The 18,786-nt window shown below is 45.1% G+C and overlaps 4 protein-coding genes across 7 annotated transcripts in view; 1 reads left to right on the top strand and 3 right to left on the bottom strand.

Annotated features, from left to right (window-relative positions):
* dnm3a (dynamin 3a) overlaps nucleotides 1-4,962 on the bottom strand; it is a 31,589-nt gene extending 26,627 nt beyond the window's left edge. For 2 of the 4 annotated variants that reach the window (XM_034705154.1, XM_034705163.1), the window contains exons 1-2: nucleotides 4,399-4,960; nucleotides 554-627 (exon numbers count right to left, since the gene is read on the bottom strand). In XM_034705154.1, the coding sequence (XP_034561045.1) occupies nucleotides 554-627; nucleotides 4,399-4,559 (235 nt within the window). In that variant the 5' untranslated portion in view covers nucleotides 4,560-4,960. Of the gene's footprint in view, nucleotides 1-553; nucleotides 628-4,398 lie in introns of all 4 variants that reach the window. The other 2 variants (XR_004634344.1, XR_004634345.1) reach the window with 2 other exon arrangements.
* A 781-nt stretch (nucleotides 4,963-5,743) lies between these two features.
* On the bottom strand, nucleotides 5,744-10,261 carry mettl13 (methyltransferase like 13). Its single transcript, XM_034709980.1, has 9 exons — nucleotides 10,023-10,261; nucleotides 8,340-8,612; nucleotides 7,790-8,258; nucleotides 7,507-7,706; nucleotides 7,238-7,427; nucleotides 6,932-7,093; nucleotides 6,637-6,849; nucleotides 6,422-6,553; nucleotides 5,744-6,102 (listed from the first exon to the last, which is right to left on the bottom strand). Exons 1-9 carry the CDS (start codon nucleotides 10,173-10,175, stop codon nucleotides 5,822-5,824), a joined length of 2,073 nt encoding a protein of 690 aa, XP_034565871.1. The 5' UTR covers nucleotides 10,176-10,261; the 3' UTR covers nucleotides 5,744-5,821.
* A 68-nt stretch (nucleotides 10,262-10,329) lies between these two features.
* Nucleotides 10,330-13,418, top strand: itpa (inosine triphosphatase (nucleoside triphosphate pyrophosphatase)). Its single transcript, XM_034709994.1, has 8 exons — nucleotides 10,330-10,465; nucleotides 10,694-10,751; nucleotides 11,560-11,624; nucleotides 12,216-12,289; nucleotides 12,382-12,413; nucleotides 12,565-12,677; nucleotides 12,757-12,833; nucleotides 13,154-13,418. Exons 1-8 carry the CDS (start codon nucleotides 10,400-10,402, stop codon nucleotides 13,284-13,286), a joined length of 618 nt encoding a protein of 205 aa, XP_034565885.1. The 5' UTR covers nucleotides 10,330-10,399; the 3' UTR covers nucleotides 13,287-13,418.
* Nucleotides 13,419-17,583: 4,165 nt separating this feature from the next.
* On the bottom strand, nucleotides 17,584-18,786 carry rangrf (RAN guanine nucleotide release factor). Its single transcript, XM_034675976.1, has one exon. It carries the CDS (start codon nucleotides 18,545-18,547, stop codon nucleotides 17,978-17,980), a length of 570 nt encoding a protein of 189 aa, XP_034531867.1. The 5' UTR covers nucleotides 18,548-18,786; the 3' UTR covers nucleotides 17,584-17,977.

The raw sequence follows: 18,786 nt of genomic DNA, 5'->3' as shown, positions 1-18,786 counted from the left end.
GTTAGAGGAAAGCTCTGTTACTGAGATGCATTTTGATTGGTTGTGCCTTCTACTGGTCGAGTCCTGGCTTAGCGAAGAGTAGAAAGGTTGCACAAATATCCATCTGTACTTTTAGCTGATCCAAAAAATGATCCAAACCTTGACCTTTGATTGTGATCCAAACCACACTGAGATTTGAGATCCGTTGCACCCCTCTTTATCAGTAATTAAACTCACAACAAGCCTCTAGAGACTATTTCTTATGAATAAATATGTGTATTAAAGTGCTCTTGGATTTAAGGCTGTCTGTGATTGGCTCAGAGCTGCAGCTACAACACAGACAGCCTCTGGACAAGTCTGCCAAAGTCTGCAGCTCAGAGTGACAGGATGTAATCTACACTCCTGAAGTGTCTCTTGATGAACGTTAAAGCACAAACAGTAAATTTTATATTACTGATGTCTATTATAGATCTCTCTCTTCTGTCTCTGAATGCACCGGCTCAGATGTTAGAATATATCACACCGCCCCCTGCTGGCCGCTCTGAGCACTGACACACAGCTCAGTGAGTCTTACCCGCGTCAGCACTGAGAAGCTGGAGGATCAGCGGCCTGCGAGTGACGACTCCTGAACCCCGAGGAAGGAAGTCTCTGTGGGAGAGGAAGAAGACTTAAGTAGAGAAGGACACACACTAAAATAACAACCAATCACACCCACACCCGCACCCACACACTAGGAAAACAAACATGTTTTCATTGTCAGTTATTTCTCTGTAATCTGATTCATTTTCTGGTCCATTAAAGTTTATCTTCTCCTCCAAACCAAAACAAAGGTGTTCAGTTTATTCTTCTTTAAGTTTCTGTGTTTTAAAAAATCCCACTTTCTTTCTAACGTCTCAGATTATTGAAGACAATTTGAGATTATTGTAACAGATGAAACAAAGAACAGACAGAACGCAGAGTAAAAGTAATCCTCCTCTGTTCCATTAAAACCAGATTCAGGAAGTTTGCTTTACTGCATCCTGTCCGGGATCAAACAGCTGGCGTGCACACACACACACACACACACACACACACACACACACACACTGAGGGGTGTCATGATAGATTCATGTGTGAGACAAAGAGCCGAGGTGTGTGATCCTCATCATGACACAGTCAGGAAACTTGAAGAATCCCACACAGACCTCAGAGTTCTCCGTCTCTCCAAACAGACGAGTCCTCCGTGTTGCTCGCTGAGTTTTTAGGATCTTTAAATGTGTGAAAGGTCAGACGTGGATGAACAGAGCTCAGTGTTCAGCTCAGTCTGCCTGCAGGACCTGATCCTGAGAGGAGCGGCTGAGATAAGGTCCTGACTGTGAGCTGGTTTCTGTCACACAGACGCTGCCAACCTCAGTACAGGGTTCTCAAAGTGTTCCAGGATCAGGACTTGGGTTTTAAAGTTGCTCTGAAAACCCCTGCCTGCACATTGGATCTAAACGCCTTTAATCCATCCTATAGCATACGTTTTGTTTCTAAGATGCTCTCTCCCTTTTATCATCAGCATCATTTTGTGTTCATGGTTCAGTCTGGATTTAACATGGTCTCTCTGGAGCCCTTTGTTCCACTTCAGTCTAACACAGACGGCCTGAATCGAGGCTCACGAGGCCGATTAGTGAAGTAATGAATGTCTGCTGGGATGTTAAAGTTCTCCCTCGAGTTCATTCTGCATTCTTCATTCTGCTTTAAATGTCCTCAGTCGCCATCATCTTCTCTGAAGGACAGCAGATCAAATCTAACACAGAGACTGGCTGGTGTTTAGCATAAAATCTGATACGATGTTTAGAGTAACACAGGTTAATGTTGCGTCTTTATTAAAATCAGTCATGTTCTGAAATCTAGAAATATCAGGGCGGCCCGGGCTCTATAAATAAAGATGTTAAAGCCCCAAAATAATAACTTAAAAGCATGTTACTGACTAAAATAATCATGGAATAATGGATGTTATTAAGAAATAGATGTTTTTATCAAATGCAACAAAAACAACAACATGATATCAGCATTATATATCTGCCACTGAAACACTGATATCGGTCAACCTCTAGTTTACAGCTCGTCTGCTAAAGGAGGTGAAGATGAAGATGAAGATGAAGATGAAGCGGTAAGAAGGAGTCAGATGTGGAGATATAATGTTAACTGTTTCCTTCTCATGTGCAAAGTCTGCACCAGGATCAGTTGTGAGGTCCTGACTCTGATGTGATAGCACAAAGAAGATCTGTGTGTGATGAGAAGCACGAGCTGACGTGGAGGAAGAGGGGTACCTGAGCTAATTGTTGAGCCTCCCTGAGCTGTGGATTAAACACAGGTGAGGTGAGGAGCCTTCTTCTTCTTGATAACCCCGGATGTTGCTGCCTGACTAGTCTCACATTTACGTCCAAGACAGCTGTCATCACTACCTGGCTGGTTGGCGTGCACAAACAGGGCCTGGGTCTGAAGGGTGCAGTGATGCAGAACGGTGCGTACGAAGGATTCATGTTGGAGGTTTTGATGGCATCATTTGGAGACGAGGTTTCCTTTTCGTTTCCCTTTCTTTCTTAAAGTGTGTTAGTGGGCCTCTGTCAGCTGTTCCTGAGTCCTGGATCAGGACTATGAGACCTGTTTTTTACAGTCCAGACTCTACATGTCTGTAACCTCTGCCTGAAGATCTGAAGCTGCAGAACTCCTGAAATCTATTAAATCTCTTTTCAGAAACTTTTCTAGAAAACTGTTTTTATTTCTCACATGTTTTTAGTTTAATTAAATGTTTTCTTTCTGTATGAATTGAATTAAATTATTCAATTTGTCCTCTCACACTCTCTTTATTCTTGAAATGATAAATAAACCCTCCTCTCCCCTTCATGTCTGACCCTCACAGAGAGCAGGTTGTTTTGCATTCCAAGAATAAAGTCAGCTTTTAAAAATCTTCCACCCTAGATTCCTGTTTCATGTTTGTTCCAAATAATCTTCGTCTATCTCTTGTTAATCCCTGTGACACTCTCTGTGATTCTGTTCATCTGTATTAATAAGTTTATCATCTTTATTCACAGAGTGTTGTCAGGACTATCTGTAAGACTTTAATGAAACACTAACGGAGGAAGATGTTTCCAGAGTCTGAAAATCAGCTCACTGATCACACCGTGCACGCTGGTGTCCTGGTTCTGATCAGGAGGTATTCTAGATATGCTACCTGGAGTCCCACACTGACAGAGTGCTGTGGAATTCAAACACCTGGCCCGGTTTGTGGACCGTTTTTAAAGGGGCAGGAGGAAATAAGAACTCAGACGCTGCAGACTGATGATCAGACATCTGTGAGTGTCTGTTAACGGGGATGTTGGAGGCTGACAGGTACGGTCAGGTGACAGGTACGGTGGTGTGTGCATGCATTCAGTGATTCATGTCTCTGAGGAACCTAGTCCATGCATTTGAACCGTAACTGTGACCCATCCATCCAGAACCGATGAGACCATTAAAGTGGATCCAGGGATTCTGGATGGATGGATCATCTCTTTGACGTTAAATTACTTTCTCTAATGTCCTCTTTACTGAACGTGTATTTCCACCCTGTGTGTGTGGGTTTCTGTCTCTGTGAAGCTCTTTGAATTGACTTCCTGCTGAGGTGAGGCAAACCTCTTCCCTCTCATCTATACTATACTCTGAACTCTGTGCAAAACCCTCACCACTTTAACATCCTATACACTACCAGTCAAAAGTTTGGACTCACCTTCTCATTCAATGTTTTTTATTTATTTTAATTATTTTCAACTTTGTAGATAAATACTGAAGACATCAAAACTATGAAATAATCTGGTTCTGCCATAATCTGGATTACAACAGTAGTCAAATAGGTCTATCCATTGTGTACTAACCCTACCTCTGAACAACACAACTGATGGTCTCAAACACATTAAGAAGGCAAGTCATTCTACAAATGAACTCTTGAGAAGGCTCATGTTAATTATGAACAATTCCAGGAGACCACTTCATGAAGCAGACTGAGAGAATACCAAGAGTGTGCAAAGCTGTCATGAAGGAAAAAAGGGGGCTACTTTACAGAATCTAAAATATAAAACATATTCTGCTTTGTTTAACACTTTTTTGTTCATTCAATAATTACATATATGTTCTTTTATAGTGTTGGTGTCTTTGGTATTAATGTACAGCGTTTACAATAATAAAATAAATACAAACCCTTGAATGAGAAGGTGTCCCAGCGCCTCTGTACATTTTATTATCATTGTTATTATTTTACTCTTATGTATTATCATTATTATCTTTTTTATCTCTGTTTACATCTTATTTTATTCCTTTTATCTGTTAATATTCTGTTATTCTTACAGTCTATGAGAGCATCAGTAAATAAAGGATGAAGTCTCTGTGGTCCTGGTCCCCTGAGGATGGTCTTACCTGCCCACAAAGTTCTCCAGCACGGAACTCTTCCCTGCGCTCTGCCCCCCCACCACAGCTATCTGGGGCAGGTGGAGGCTGCAGGTGTGCCCCACGTGGCTCAGCGCGTCCTGCAGCTGGTTCACCAGCGGGATCAGGTCCTCCATCCCGGGGTTGCCCATCGCAACGTCCAGCTGTTCGGATCCGGTGTGACTCCGGTTCTAGGCTACACCCATCTGTACCCAGACTACCATACTTTAAGCTGTCTCTGACGTACTTATCCCTCAAACAGACACATAAGAAAGTTAGAACTGAACTCCTGAGTAAAACCGGATCCTGGTCCTGATCCGTTAGTCTGTTACCGTCGGAGTCTCGTCTGTGTCCGTCGGTAGAAGTTTGTAAAATGTCGGTGAACAGCTCGTTACAGACATGTCTGATGGATTAAGTCTCCATGACTCAGTTAAGTCTCTTTTTTGATAAGTAGAGCCTCAGTGGAAACTTTCCTTCAGCTCTTTATGGACTGAAGCAAAAACACTGACAGCTAACGGAACCTACGGCTGCGCGCATGCGCCCTGAGCTTTCACTCTGTACCGCCTCTTAATGTAAGAGGAGAGGACGACTATCAGGCACGAGGACATCCTTCACTCTGATACTTCAAATCACACACATACAGAGACAGGGCAGGGCACTGAGTCACACACAGTCACACACAGTCACACACAGTCACACACACACATACATATATGAAAACACACACAAACACACACACACACACATACAAGAAAACACACAAACACACACACAGACACATACATGAAAACACACACGCACGCACACATACACAGACATGAAAACACACACACATACACACATGAAAACCCACACATGCACACAGACATGAAAACACACACACATACACACATGAAAACCCATACATACACACAGACATGAAAACACACACACACATGAAAACAGACACAAAAAAATCACACACACACACACTCTCTCTCTCTCTCTCTCTCACACACACACACACACACACAATTTCTCTCTCCCTCTCACACACAATAATCACTCACACATAAAAACACACTCACAAACACAAAAATACACACTCACACTCACATTCACACACCCTGCAAGCTGCAACTAGAAACAGATCCATCCCATCTACTGTAAATAACACTCCTGCATTCTTTGGCAGTGAGCACCGAGGGAGGGTGGGAGAGAGAGAGAGAGAGAGAGAGAGAGAGAGAGAGAGAGAGAGAGAGAGAGAGAGACTGAAAGAGAAAGTGAAGTCAGCTTGCTCACATGTCTGATATCACAGAGACACACTGAACACGTAAAGATAAAACACTCTTTCCTGCAGGTTATGTTTACACTTTAATAAAACCAAAGAGTCCCAACACACCGTCCTAACACACCATCCCTCCACCTCCACACTTCACTCTATTTTCAGGTCCTTCAGCAGCTCTGTAACGTCTATGTGGGGCGTCCTGCTGGTCCCGGCCCTCAGGGCAGCCTGCAGACTCTCCCCCGCCTGCCTCAGGGACGGAAGCACGCCAGCAGCGTCAGACTCACTCTTTCCAGGAGAGCACAGCAGGACCTCGTTTACCTCACCGTCAATTCTTCTGGAGAAGACGGTGGGAAACACGGCGCTCACACGCTCCAACACGCTCTTCCTCAGAGCACAGTCCCGACACACCAGGTTCAGCGTGAACATACCTGGTGCAGGTACGAAGAGGGGACGGAAAGAATGATGAGGATGGAACAATAAAACGATGACTGTTAAATTCATTCACAACACGCCTGGTTTGTGAGTCAGGCTGCAAACTCTGTAAAGACAGGAAGTCTGACAAAACACCATCACTGCACCGGATTAATCAGAAACTGAAGAGGGAGCAAGAGGGAGGTTGAATTCAGCATGAGTTTCTAGTTAGGTAGAAACAGTTTCATGTGTTTACTTCATATAACAGAGGTCATCGTAGATACTTATATTATTATCTTTAAAACACATGACATGAGAAATAAAAGGTCAGAGTACCTCTAGGCGTCAGCAGCGAGCAGACTTTCTGCAGAACAGAAGTTTCCACGAAGGCAGCAGGAGGACAGCTCATCCCCAAGGAGCTGTCTTTGTTATCCACATCGAACATGACGACGTCAAACAGACGAGCGCCTGCAGAGAGAAGAGGCAGCCACGGTCACTTCCTTCACTCTCACTCAGGTGTACCTCCACTGCTACCTGTCCACCTCACTCACCTTCTTCCTGCAGGGCCGTGATGCGTTCAAGGCCGTCCCCGAGAGTGACTGTCAAGCGATCATCAGGCTTGAACCCGAACCACTCCTTCGCCACATCCAACACGACGGGGTCCAGCTCCACCACCTCCACAGAAACATGCGGCACAAAGTCCCGCAGGAACTGAGGCAGGCCGCCTCCGCCCAGCCCCACCAGCAGCACGGACAGAGGGACGTCTGAGGGACGGAGACACGAGTGAAGCTCAGTAAAGAGAGAGGTTTGAGGTTTCGTCTTCTGTAAACATGAACATGAGCTGACCTTTGTTCTGCGGCGTTCCCACCCTGAGCATGGCGAGGCCGGCCACCATGACCTCGTGATGAGCGCAGCAGAGGAAGCCGCTGTCCACGGACAGAGATGAGGAACATTTAGGAGCAGCTGTTGGCTTCACTTTCCTCTTGTGTTTCTTCTTGTGACTCGATGCTGCAGCGACACAAACATTCACGGTTATAATATAAAACTAAAACTTCCTCAGATGTAACTTCATGAAGAGAGCAGTCTGTCAGTTAAAGGTCTGATGTGAAGTTTCAGATGGTTTATGATCAGGGACTAAAGAAGAGAACAGACCCGTGTTTGTAGAGACCAGGCGGCTCTCTGATTGGACGAGGGCAGCGTTGGAGAGGAACACCAGTCTCCGGTACAGCTCTCCGTCTTCTCCTCTGACGTTTTCCACACAGTACTCCCCGCTCAGCTCGCTCAGCCCCCTGCTGACCTCCTCCCTCCAGCCTAGGTCGCCTCCAACGGACAGAAATGGCACCTGGACGAGAGCGAGCACCTGATGAGGCACTGCATGGTTTAAAGGAGCAGTTCTTAAATCCTCACCTGTGTTTTCTAACCTGCTGGTTGGCTGGCATGCCCGGCGGGGCCAGGTCCATCACCATGGGGGACAGCTCGGACTGAACCGCCTGCATGTCTGTGTACTCCTGATTCCGGTGCATTGCCACAATCACCAGGCGTCTGAAATTAGCGCTGGCTGCCAGCTGCTTCCTGCCCTCAGAGGAGCTGTAGAGCCAGGCGGTCTCACTGCCCTGAGGCACTGAGGGACAACAGAGGGAGGACATTAACCAGAGAGGCTCACACATGTAGGTTCAAACATGAGGAGAGGAACAGAGAGCTCACCGATAAATATAGCAAACAGGTTTGATCTGGGCAGCTTGGCCCCGGGTGGACAGTCCTGCACGGCAAGGGTGTACCTGGGGAGGCCGGTCTTTACGTGGCAGAGTGTGAGAGAGAGGTTGGCGCTGGCGTCTGTGCCTGTGCGGAGCCTCTTCCTCAGGACGGAGTACGCCTGATGCTCTCTCACAGCCGACAGCAGCTCCGCTACCTGTGAGAGACGAGAGGGAGCTCCGTCTTCACCTAAACACATCTCCAGGATGGGCGAGGGCATCGGCTGCCTGAACTTGGTGCAGACCAGAACAAAGACCGGCAGAGCGAAGGAGTCCTCTTCCTCCCCAGGTTCCTGCTGCAGACAGTGCAGCCTGACGGCCCAGCCCAGCTGAACAAAGTGCTCCACAGCCAGCCGGATCACGCTCTCCTGAGCCAGCGTCACACAGACGTACCGCCCGCCCACACTCAGCACACGGCCCACCTGCAGGAGCAAATAAAAATAAGATCACAGGTCCGTCTAAAGAAAGACTGCCTCCTCTGCAAACCTGAACCGGTCTCTTACCTCAGAGAGCATGCTCCTGGCCAGCGCTCCCTCCTCCTCAGACGCCATGGCATCCAGCGTGCCTTTATCCAGACATGCCTGGAAGCTTCCCTCCTCGTATGGAGTCTGCGTAGCATCCACCTGCTGGAAGGTGAGGCCGGGCCGTCGCTCTGCATTCCTTTGGTTCATGTGCGTCACTACAGTCTCGCTGATGTCGATGTTGGTCAGGTGTTTGTAGCCGACATCGTAGAGCTGCTCACTCAGCTCAGAGTTCCCACAACCCACCACCAAGACCTGAAATACAACACACTGTTCACTCATCGGTTACAGTCAAACGGTCCTCCACACACTCACAAGACCTGTGAGGGAAGCTCTGAGGGGCTTTAGTCTGAGACATTAATACTCTTTGTTCCACATTTACTTACAACATATTAGAAACTTCCTCCAACTTCATCCGTCAGCTTCAGGTTAGGACTGAATCATAGGATTTTACTTTTTACAAGGCAAAGATATTTTATGATAACAACCTCTTTAATAATTCCTCACCTTTCACATCCTCTGAGGCCTCTCTCAGATTTCTATATTCAAACTATTGACCAAAACAACAAAGATCAGACATTTTAAAGTCACCTAAGCTGAAACACTCTCCTCACAAGGCTGTTAGAGATAATTATCTGAGCCTGGGCTACACAAATCTGATGATTTGATGCTGCCTTTGGCTAAATGTAACATTTACTTTTTACATATTTGTCTTTAACATTCTGTATTTTCTAGAAACAGTCAGTCTATTGTTCTTGGGAGCTTTTTTATCAGTCATTCTTCAAGTTTTATCAACTCATATTTGCTCATGCTTGTTTTTTCCTGCTCAGATTTATTCTCCTGATTCTTCACTTTACTGAACAGCTCTCTAAAATTCTCCACTGATATAAACGATCAATAAAATACCTTTAAAAAGTAAAGATGTAACTTAGAAAGCACATAATAAACTTCTGGATTAATGTTTAAGGATGTATCAGACACTTCAAAGCTGCAGTGAGGAGTTTTTAGTTTGTGTTAATTTTGACGCCCCCTGTGGACAGAGCCGGTCATCTTGTACTGTGCATGTGTACAAAGAGTTTCTTTAACTGTAATGTCTAACAGGTAACTCATGATGATTTTTTTTTAAAAGGCTGTTTCTGCAGAGCAATGTATTCACCTCACCTGACACCGACCCCACTGCACGGGTGAGAAACTTACAAATACCAAAATAAAGACAATCAGTCTGCTCTCTGAAGGGTTCATCTGCTTTTAAATCTCATATTCAGAAATCAGCCTGTTTTATAAACTGATTAAAACTCCTCACAGGAGCTTTAATGAAACTTCAGGAACTACAACACATGAGGAACATGTATGCTGCTACACTTCACTGTTAAAGGTAGGATCTTTATTATGCTGGAGAAGCTTCACACATGGTCATCTCTGATTGTACTGCTATCATGCACCTGAATGAATTACTGTTTACATCAGACAGCTGTGTTGTTGTGAGGAATGATCTAAAAACTAAGAGCAGGATCATCATGACACACCACAGGCTGTATAATAACACAGAGATCAGTGAGCACAGCTGGTTGTGTTTACCTGTCAGTACAGATGTTAATGCTGAATACAAACAAACATAACTGACTGACAGTAAGAACCGGATGTTGTGTCCACGTGTCCCCTCACCTGGTCCGGGACTTTGATGTACCTGTGCAGGACCCCGCACAGACTGTTGTAGTCTCCGTACCACTCGAAGGCTCTCTCTCCTCGCTTCTTGAAGAACTTCTCCCAGTACTCCGCCGAGCTGAATTCCTCCGCGCTGCGGGGCAACAGACTCATGTTTGGGCTAAGGGACGGATCCTGCTGCTGCTCCTCATGGAACCAGGGACCGTGTTTCTAACCGGACAGGAGAGCTGATAGCACTGGTTACTGATTGGATGATCATTTCAAGGCGGGGCTACATACTACCCGCTGATTCGCTGATGCTGTCTCGGCTCATTTGATTGGCTGTTACTGCTCCTGAGCGCGCTGGTCCGTCCTCTTTAGTGGTCCGGGTGATCTCCATGATGGCGGTGCCTGCAGGGAGGTCTGTGGTGTTTGTGACTGGAAACGCAAAGAAACTGGAAGAGGTAAAAATAAAGACTTTATATCAGAGTCAGAGAGAGAGACCAGACTGTCTCCTGTCTGAATATATTTATTATATTTACTTATTGATTATAGTCAGTGAGCACGAGCTGAGATCTTGATCCAAGACTCTCTTGTTTCATAAATCAGCACTTTAGAAAGATGTTTATTTTTCACCATGAAAAGAAATAAGTTATTAAATTATTTGTTTATGTTTGTTTTTAATCCTGCAGGTGATCCAGATCCTTGGAGACAAGTTCCCTTATAAACTCGTGTCCAGAAAAATAGACTGTAAGTTCACTCCTCTAACTGTCTGATGCTTCATGTCCCACAGGTTTACTCTGACCTTGGTTTACAAATCATTTAAAGACTATATTAAACTGGAAATAGAGCAAAGACATCATATCAGGTGTCAAAAGGGATTTTGATCTTAATTATTTAATGAAAACCACATTCTGCACGTATTACAACATCATGGCTCTGTCGTAGAAGAGTCCAGGTGCTGAACTGGATGCCTGCAGTCCTGACTTGTCCCCCATTGAAAACATTTGGAGCATCATGAAACTAAAAATACGCAGGGGAGACCCTGAACTGTTGAGTAGCTGAAATTCACTATTAGACAAGAACGGGACAACATTTCACTTTAAAGTCCAGAACCTGGTCTCCAGGGTTCTCAATGTTTACAGAGTGTTGTTAAAGAAGAGCTGATGAACAGGAAACATGTCCCTGTAACAACTGATTGAAACGTGCTGCTGCTTCAGATTTTACAAGAGCAGATATTTTTATAAACATGTTTCAGTTTAACATCTGATATGTTGTCTTAGCTTGATTTTCAGTTAAACATAGCCTCTAAATTATTTATAAAACATCAAACTCTGTTTTTATGAACACTTTTTCAGCGTCCAGACTTTCCTGGATATTGCTCATAAATGAAAAAGACTTGTAATGACGTCGTCATGTCTTTAGAAAACACTGATCCATTTAAGTCGACAAATCAAACAGAGCTAACTATTACTCACAGGTCTCATCAGAAGGAAAAACCTCCAGCAGAATAAACACCTTCATCTTATTGTTTCTCACTAACGTATGTTTCACTCAGTGCCTGAGTACCAAGGAGAGCCGGATGAGATCTCCATACAGAAGTGTAAAGAGGCCGCTCGGCAGGTACAGTCACGACAGCCAGTTTAATCTCCTCTAACCTTTGCATTTATATGATGTCAGATCAGTACAGATCTAACCTCAGAGCAGATTCAGACAACTTCAAGATCATCATGTCTATACCAAGCTTTTAAGAACAGTCAACTCTGGGACTAATTTGGGTTTATTACAGATATATTGTGTCAACACATACATATATTTATGATAAGACATGGAATCTTTCTGATATAAGATATAAAATATAATCAAACAAAAACAGTGTCATGGTGGAGTTTGTCCAGCAGAGGGAGCTTTGAGTCTACAAACCTCTCAGCACTGTCTGCTGCACACGTAGCAGAGCGTCACACCTCAGCTGACGCCTGTCGACTCTATGATCGGCTGATGATATTTAATAAGTTTAGCAATAATTTAAATAAGGAATACATTTAAGATGGCAGCCCTCTGGGGATGTTTACAGAGTAATTCTGGTACAAAATTCACACGGAGAGCTTTTTTCACACTTGATTAAAGTTAATTTTCTCCTCTTAAATCTGAATGCATCACTCCGGCTCTTCCATGTTCCTCCCCTGAAAGCGTTGTGTTGTTTGTCCTCCTCAGGTAGATGGACCGGTCATCGTGGAGGACACCTGTCTGTGTTTCAGGGCTCTGGGAGGTCTACCAGGTCCTTACATGTGAGTAGAGTTCCCGTCTCTGTGTCATCAGTCGTTTATCTTTTATTGCCTCAATGAACAGAAATAATTCCACCTTCACTTTGTGTCTGCAGAAAGTGGTTCCTGGATAAACTCAAGCCTGAAGGTGAGTTTATGCAGCAGAAACTTGATATCATCTCATAGAGTACACATTACATGTTTGAAATGAAAATAAGGAAACTTGACGTGAAGTTTCTGACACTCAGGAGAGATATTTGTAAAGCTGTTCAGGTCCTCAGATGTGTTTCATCTTTCAGGTTTGTTCAAGATGCTTGCAGGGTTCGAGGATAAATCAGCGTGGGCTCTCTGCACCTTCGCCTTCTCTGCTGGGAGAGACGGACCGGTCGAGCTGTTCAGAGGGATCACAGAGGTCAGAATATCTGTACATGCAAGGGTGCGTGTGTACGGCTGTCATTATGTATTTACAGAAGTGTCTGTTGGTGTTTCAGGGACACATCGTGGAGCCCAGGGGCCCCCGAGACTTTGGATGGGATCCCTGCTTCCAGCCAGACGGATACGACAAAACGTTAGTGAACTTTTCAGTCCACCAGGGGGAGCCAGAGCTCGACACACAGCTTTGGTTCTCTGTTAATATTTTACAGAGAGAAATAGTGAGAGAGAGAAGTTATTTCTTCTTTGAGTTTCAAGAGTCGCACTGACTCATGGGTCCTGATGTTAGAATGAGAGCCAGATTTATCTAGTCTTCATCCTTTCAGTTATTTATCCCTCTGCATGGTCCTTGTTCTCATTCCTACCTCTCACCTGACTCAGTGCACCTGAAGTTCTTCATAAAGCATTAAACAGGACATATGTGTTCTGACTGCATCATGCCCCTCCCTCTTGCAGGTATGCTGAACTCCCTAAAGAGGTGAAGAACACTATCTCTCACCGTTACCGAGCGCTGGCGGCCATGTCTGAACACTTCAGTCAAAGTAACAACACGGCACCTCAGAGCAAGAAGAAGAAGGAGGAGGACTGAAGAGAAGACGTGGTGATGATAGAGTGATTCATTATGAGACGTTCTACATGTTGGGTCAGAATACATGATCTCTTTATTAACGTGCAGATTCAGAAAAGGTCACAATAAAACTCTTCTCTATTTTTTTATGAACTTTTTGTAGATTCTGTGTCTCTCTTGGTAAATATCTCTCTGTGTTGGCAGTTTGAAGTTTCAGGAAGTGAGTGTGTTAAATATGTGACAGTAAATCAGGACAGAATAATCAGAGACAGGTTTGTTCGGTCCTCCTCGGACTGACAGACTGAGACTCGGAGTCGTGGAGCAGATCATAAATCACAGTCTGAGCCTCAGGATCCTGATGAGAGCAGCAGACCGCAGAACAAACGCAGCACAGATAACAGACAGGATTCTGGGTAATTAACGACCGCAGAGCTACAAGTCTCTGAGCAGGAAGTGTGCACACACCTGTGACTGATGCCTCCCAGAAGGACATGTTACACACACACACACAAACACACATCATACCCTGAACATGTCAAAAACACAGACACATGTTACACACAAAGACACAGGGACACAATTCATGCACTGATTATGTGATTTCTGCAGAAAGACACGCACCACTTGCACAGAACATGTCACACACACTCACAAACACACAACTTAGGCACTGAACATAAACACTTAAATCATGTCACACATCCATAAACACACACAGACACACACCCCACGTGTCTCTGACTGAGAGCAGAAGAGTTTCTTTTCTTCTTCTACAGATTACATTTTTTTAGATAAAATTAAGCTTTTTGAATCATGTAGAATAAAACTTACACCTGAGTATAGGACAGTAGTATAATAACAGCACTTTAATCTAATAATATATGAATGAGTGAGGGAAACCACAGCTACGTGCTGCAGGCTGTGATTGGCTGAACCCCTCTGTGAGCTCTGGTTCAGTCCGGGGACTCGTCAGGAAGCAGCAGGTTGTTGTGATGAAGAACAGGAAGGTGTGTTTGTCTTCATCAGGGAGGCTTCGGTCCACCCTTCAGCAAACACAACATGTGTCGACCTTCAGGTCAGCAGAGGTCGAACACATGGCTCTGAGGTTTCCCTCCTCTTCCTCTGAGACTCAGAGTCAACACGCCGTCTGTCAGAGCTGCAGCCGCTCTGAATCCACCGAGCTGTTTCCCTCACAGAGACGATCCTGGAGACGTTTTAAAATGAACAATCTGCACGAAGAGGGAGTCAGAGCTGTTCAAGGAGAAGAGCACACGCTGGAGTTTCCTCTGACCTCAGCTCAGAGTCATTCAGAGTTATCCTCTCTCCTGTACAGAAATCATCAGACGAGCTCGTGAAGTCCAGAATCACTCCGGTGTCAAATCAAACTACCAAAAAATAAAAACATACTTTAAATATTTAGTCAGGATACAAATCATGACCTGCTGCTCTGATAAACCAGGAGATGATTTCTTCAACTTGACTCATAGATGTGTGAGAAAGCTTTCGATATGTTGCCCAAATTTTAATGTTTGATGTCTGATAAAACAACTGCTGCTGTCTTTAGTTTAAGATAAACTTTTTATTCTATTCTGTTTTTTGTTTGGGTCTGGACTCTGGAGTTTCTCAGACTCCTCACCTCTCTGCATGGACAGACATCAGCAGTTGCATACAGCACTCTATCAGCCCAGCCTCCTCTCAGTCCAGGTCCAGGACCTGGAGCAGGCTCAGAATCTTCTCCTGATGTGACCTTTAAATCACACGCTTCTCTAAAGCCTTCCTGAGGTCTGATCTCCAGGAACAGTTCAGGCTTTACGAGAGAGAGATTTAATAACGGGGAGTTAGTTTAAGGCGGGCGGAGGGAGCGTTTCTCTGCTCTGGTAAATGAAGGAATGTGTGACTCTGGGATCTCTGACAGGAGAGGATGCCGGACTTTATGAGATCTGAATCCGTCCAGATCATGGGATCAGAGTGAACCTCTCTATGATGATGGAAACGAACAGCCTGAGCTGCTCCTCTGTAAACAGCAGCACATGCAGCTGAAGGAGAGCAGCTTCTGTTTCTCTCTGTATGACGAAAAGATTCCTAATGTGGCTCCAAAACTTCAAGAGGACAGACTGAGGGTCACTTTCCGCTCTATAAATTTTATTTTCTCCACTCACCCTACCATGAAGTCCTTCCAGAGTCTTTACAGGTCCAGGCTAATGAATGGTTCCAGCAGGACTCGTCTGCAGAGAGCGATGGAAACTGTTGTCCTAATTTCCACTCCTGCTGCGACTCGTCTGCTCTCTCCAACGTTTACATGCACACTGAGGACGACGTGGTCATCACCTCCGTCTCTACTGCTGCAGAGAGTTTATCTGAGGGACCTCACATCAGCTCTGACCTCCTGACTCCTGACTCCTGTTTTGACCTTTGACCTCACTTATAGTTATGTGTCATTATTACTGTCAGAGAGCAGTGCAGCATGAACTGGGTGTTAGTGGGGGAATATTTAAAGTGATAGTTCTGTTATTTTGAAGTGTTGTTGTATGAGGTATCCGTCAACAGTAAATGTGTTACCCACAGAGGATCCTGCAGAACCAGAACAGAAGCTGGACTATCAACCTCTGCAGACGGGGTCAACTCTAACACCTCATATAGATCATTTTAACCCTCCTGTTATGTTATGGTCAGCATGGCAGCCATGCGGCCAATCACATGTGAGGATGTAGGATACAGGTGATGGAGGGGAGGCTGTGTATCATGGCTTCATCTGTTCCTTCTGTGAGAGTCTTCTCAAAGACAGGGCAAATACTCACTGAGAGGAGAAATCGGATCAGCCCATCAGAGCTGAGGCATCTGATTTTTCTCAATGCCAACCTGAACTGAGGACATTAATAATGTTTGCTCAAGTTTGGTTCTGGTTCTTTTCGCTTGAGTTTGGTTCTGGTTCTGGTTCTGTTTGCTTAAGTTGGTTCTGGTACTGTTTGATTGAGTTTTGTTCTGGTTCTGTTTGCTTGGGTTGGTTGGTTCTGTTTGCTTGACCTGGTTCTGGTTTGGTTCTGGTTCTGTTTGCTTGAGTTTGGTTCTGGTTCTGTTTGCTTGAGTTTGGTTCTGGTTCTGTTTGCTTGAGTTTGGTTGTAGTTCTGTTTGCTTGACTTGGTTCTGGTTCTGTTTGCTTGAGTCGGTTCTGGTTCTGTTTTCCTAGGTTGGTTGGTTCTGTTTGCTTGACCTGGTTCTGGTTCTGTTTGCTTGAGTTTGGTTCTGGTTCTTCACCAGAGAGCTCTGGAGAATTAAAGAACACCATTGCACTAAATATTGATTTAAATGGTTAGTAATGGAGTTAATGAGATTTAAAAATGTTTATTGGGATTTTTTTTAGTTCTGACACTTCTGGATAATTAAACATGCCCCGGGTCAAGGTGACCCACGAACATTATTGCTGTCCCTAAGAAACGAACATAACAGGATGGTCAACTAACTCAGTAGCAGCTTATTGGTTGAACTCGCTCTCTCTGGAGTAGATAAGTTCATCTAGGTCAGACTGTGTCCGTCCTCTCAGAGCTTTAAAACTAACAGAAACAGATCCTGTGACTGAGAGCCAGCAGAGAGAGAGACAGTTAAGATGTTTTCCTCTGTTTCTCTCCATCAGGAGGCGAGCAGCAGCTTCCTGAGCGAGCTGCAGGCGGTGACGGACGACCACTCTGAGCTCACAGTTACTATAACGAGTTGAGGTGTTATAAAAGCATCATCTTCTCTACATCTTCAGGAGGAGACAGATGAGGGAGAGAGTTAACCTCTAACCCGAAAAACTAAAGAAATAAAATTTAAAAACGTCAAAATAAACAAAGAGACTCTGAAGAGGAGAGAGAGCATCATAGGGCTGAGAACCACGTCCAGCAGGTCAGGGTGTTCACACATGAAGGAGGATCTCATTCTCGTTTATATTCAAGGTGAGGAGGTATAAAGAGTCACAACATCTTTGAATCACGTCCTCTGTCATGCACACAGTTTAAAAACTGAAGATTGCTCATGCTTCAGAAAAGACTAAATAAAACCCCCTCACATCAAACTTACCTAGCCTTTAAGCCTGAGACACACGGTTTCATGTTTTTATCAGATCAGTGAAGTTATTCTTTTCCCCAACAGCTGATTATAACATCAAATATGGAGCTGAAAGCTTTGAGTCTGAAACACTAAGTTAGATTTATGTGTTCATTATTATGTTGTGAATGAAGCAGCTGTGATGCAAAGGTCAATTTCAGACTTTCCCTGAAAACAAAATCACATCAGTCGATCAATAAAGAATCATTTAAGAACTTGGAGCCAGAAAACTATCGACCTGTTGTGCTATTCATTTTATTTGTCTGGATCTTTGAATCCATGAATCGCTGCAGCTTCAGTAAAAACACACTCTGGGTAAGTCAGAGCATGCTGGAGCAAAATAAAGGAGACGACCTTCAATAACTAGATTTGTTTTAAATCTAAAACATTTAATGACATATATCTGCAGAATGTATCTGATCGTCAGTGAAGAGCTAACTCAGGACCAAGCAGGTACTCTTGAGGTTCTGGTCCTGTAGGTGGTCATGGCAGAGTCAATGAGCTTCTGTGGTCAGGACTGAGCACAAGCCCCAGAGAAGTCCTGCACAGTCCTCAACAGTTCAAAGGTGCATGAACATACACCTGTAGACAGGTTAGCTCCCCCCCACAGAGAGAGCGAGTCGTTTGTTCTACCCGAACAGACCCGGATCATGCAGTGTCAAAGTCTGCACCAGGCGCTGGAAGTCCTGCAGGGTCCACGGCTCTCTGTGTGTCCCCGATGAGGCTGCGCTGCTGCTGGCTGGGCTGATGCTCTGAGGGTCGTTGAAGCTGATCAGGAGGTCTGTGGAGAACTGAGGCAGCCGGAACACAGACAGGTGCAGGGTCACCGTGTTCTTAGCCTCCTCGTTGAACTTGGACACACACTGAGTCCCTGTGAGCATCCAGGCGGAGCTGCAGTCTGACAGGGCCAGCTCAGACTGAGACAGAGGAACCACATCAGTCACCTGGAAACCACCTGGCTCTGAAGCCTTGTTGCTGCCTGCGATGTCCTCAAAGTGGTACCTGGCTGCGTCCTGGTCTGCTACCTGAGCCTGGTACTCCACCACCTCCACGATCAGGCTCTGGTCCGTGTGCGCATGGGCAAACACCTCCTGGTTGTCCGGGATCTCCCTGAGCTCGCTGGTGTCCACGGTGCTGTGAGGAAGGACGGCCGACAGAGCTCCCCCGAACAGAGGGTGAGCCTGCGGGGCACGCTGCATGACTGACCGGGAGCTGCTGCTAGAGGGACGAACACTGACACACCGATACACCGACACTTCCTGAAGACACACAGACACACCGACTACTCAGGAAAAATCTCTCTGACACAGGATACTGTACTTAATATCTGAAGTTATCGTTATATTATCACTCAGCCCTCCAACTAGTCCAACTCTTCTTCCGGTAAAAGTTCCCCCAGTCTTCTTCTCGTCCCATTTCAGTCACGTCAGACTCGTGT

The sequence above is a fragment of the Notolabrus celidotus genome, chromosome 2 (assembly GCF_009762535.1).
Source record: "Notolabrus celidotus isolate fNotCel1 chromosome 2, fNotCel1.pri, whole genome shotgun sequence".
NCBI classification, from domain to species: Eukaryota; Metazoa; Chordata; class Actinopteri; order Labriformes; family Labridae; genus Notolabrus; species Notolabrus celidotus.
Note: the sequence above shows the minus strand (reverse complement) of the source record. Positions and strands in the feature narration are given on the sequence as shown.

Bases quoted from the DNA above. Each gene is read 5' to 3' on its own strand.
- rangrf (XM_034675976.1), bottom strand. From the start codon at position 18,547: ATGCAGCGTGCCCCGCAGGCTCACCCTCTGTTCGGGGGAGCTCTGTCG.
- mettl13 (XM_034709980.1), bottom strand. From the start codon at position 10,175: ATGAGTCTGTTGCCCCGCAGCGCGGAGGAATTCAGCTCGGCGGAGTAC. The intron at 7,428-7,506 runs GTTAGAAAACAC...GCTCTCGTCCAG, and splicing joins GCATGCCAGCCAACCAGCAG to GTGCCATTTCTGTCCGTTGG. The intron at 6,103-6,421 runs GTACTCTGACCT...TACCTGCACCAG, and splicing joins CTCGCTGCTGACGCCTAGAG to GTATGTTCACGCTGAACCTG.
- itpa (XM_034709994.1), top strand. From the start codon at position 10,400: ATGATGGCGGTGCCTGCAGGGAGGTCTGTGGTGTTTGTGACTGGAAAC. The intron at 10,752-11,559 runs GTAAGTTCACTC...TGTTTCACTCAG, and splicing joins CGTGTCCAGAAAAATAGACT to TGCCTGAGTACCAAGGAGAG. The intron at 12,414-12,564 runs GTGAGTTTATGC...TTCATCTTTCAG, and splicing joins GGATAAACTCAAGCCTGAAG to GTTTGTTCAAGATGCTTGCA.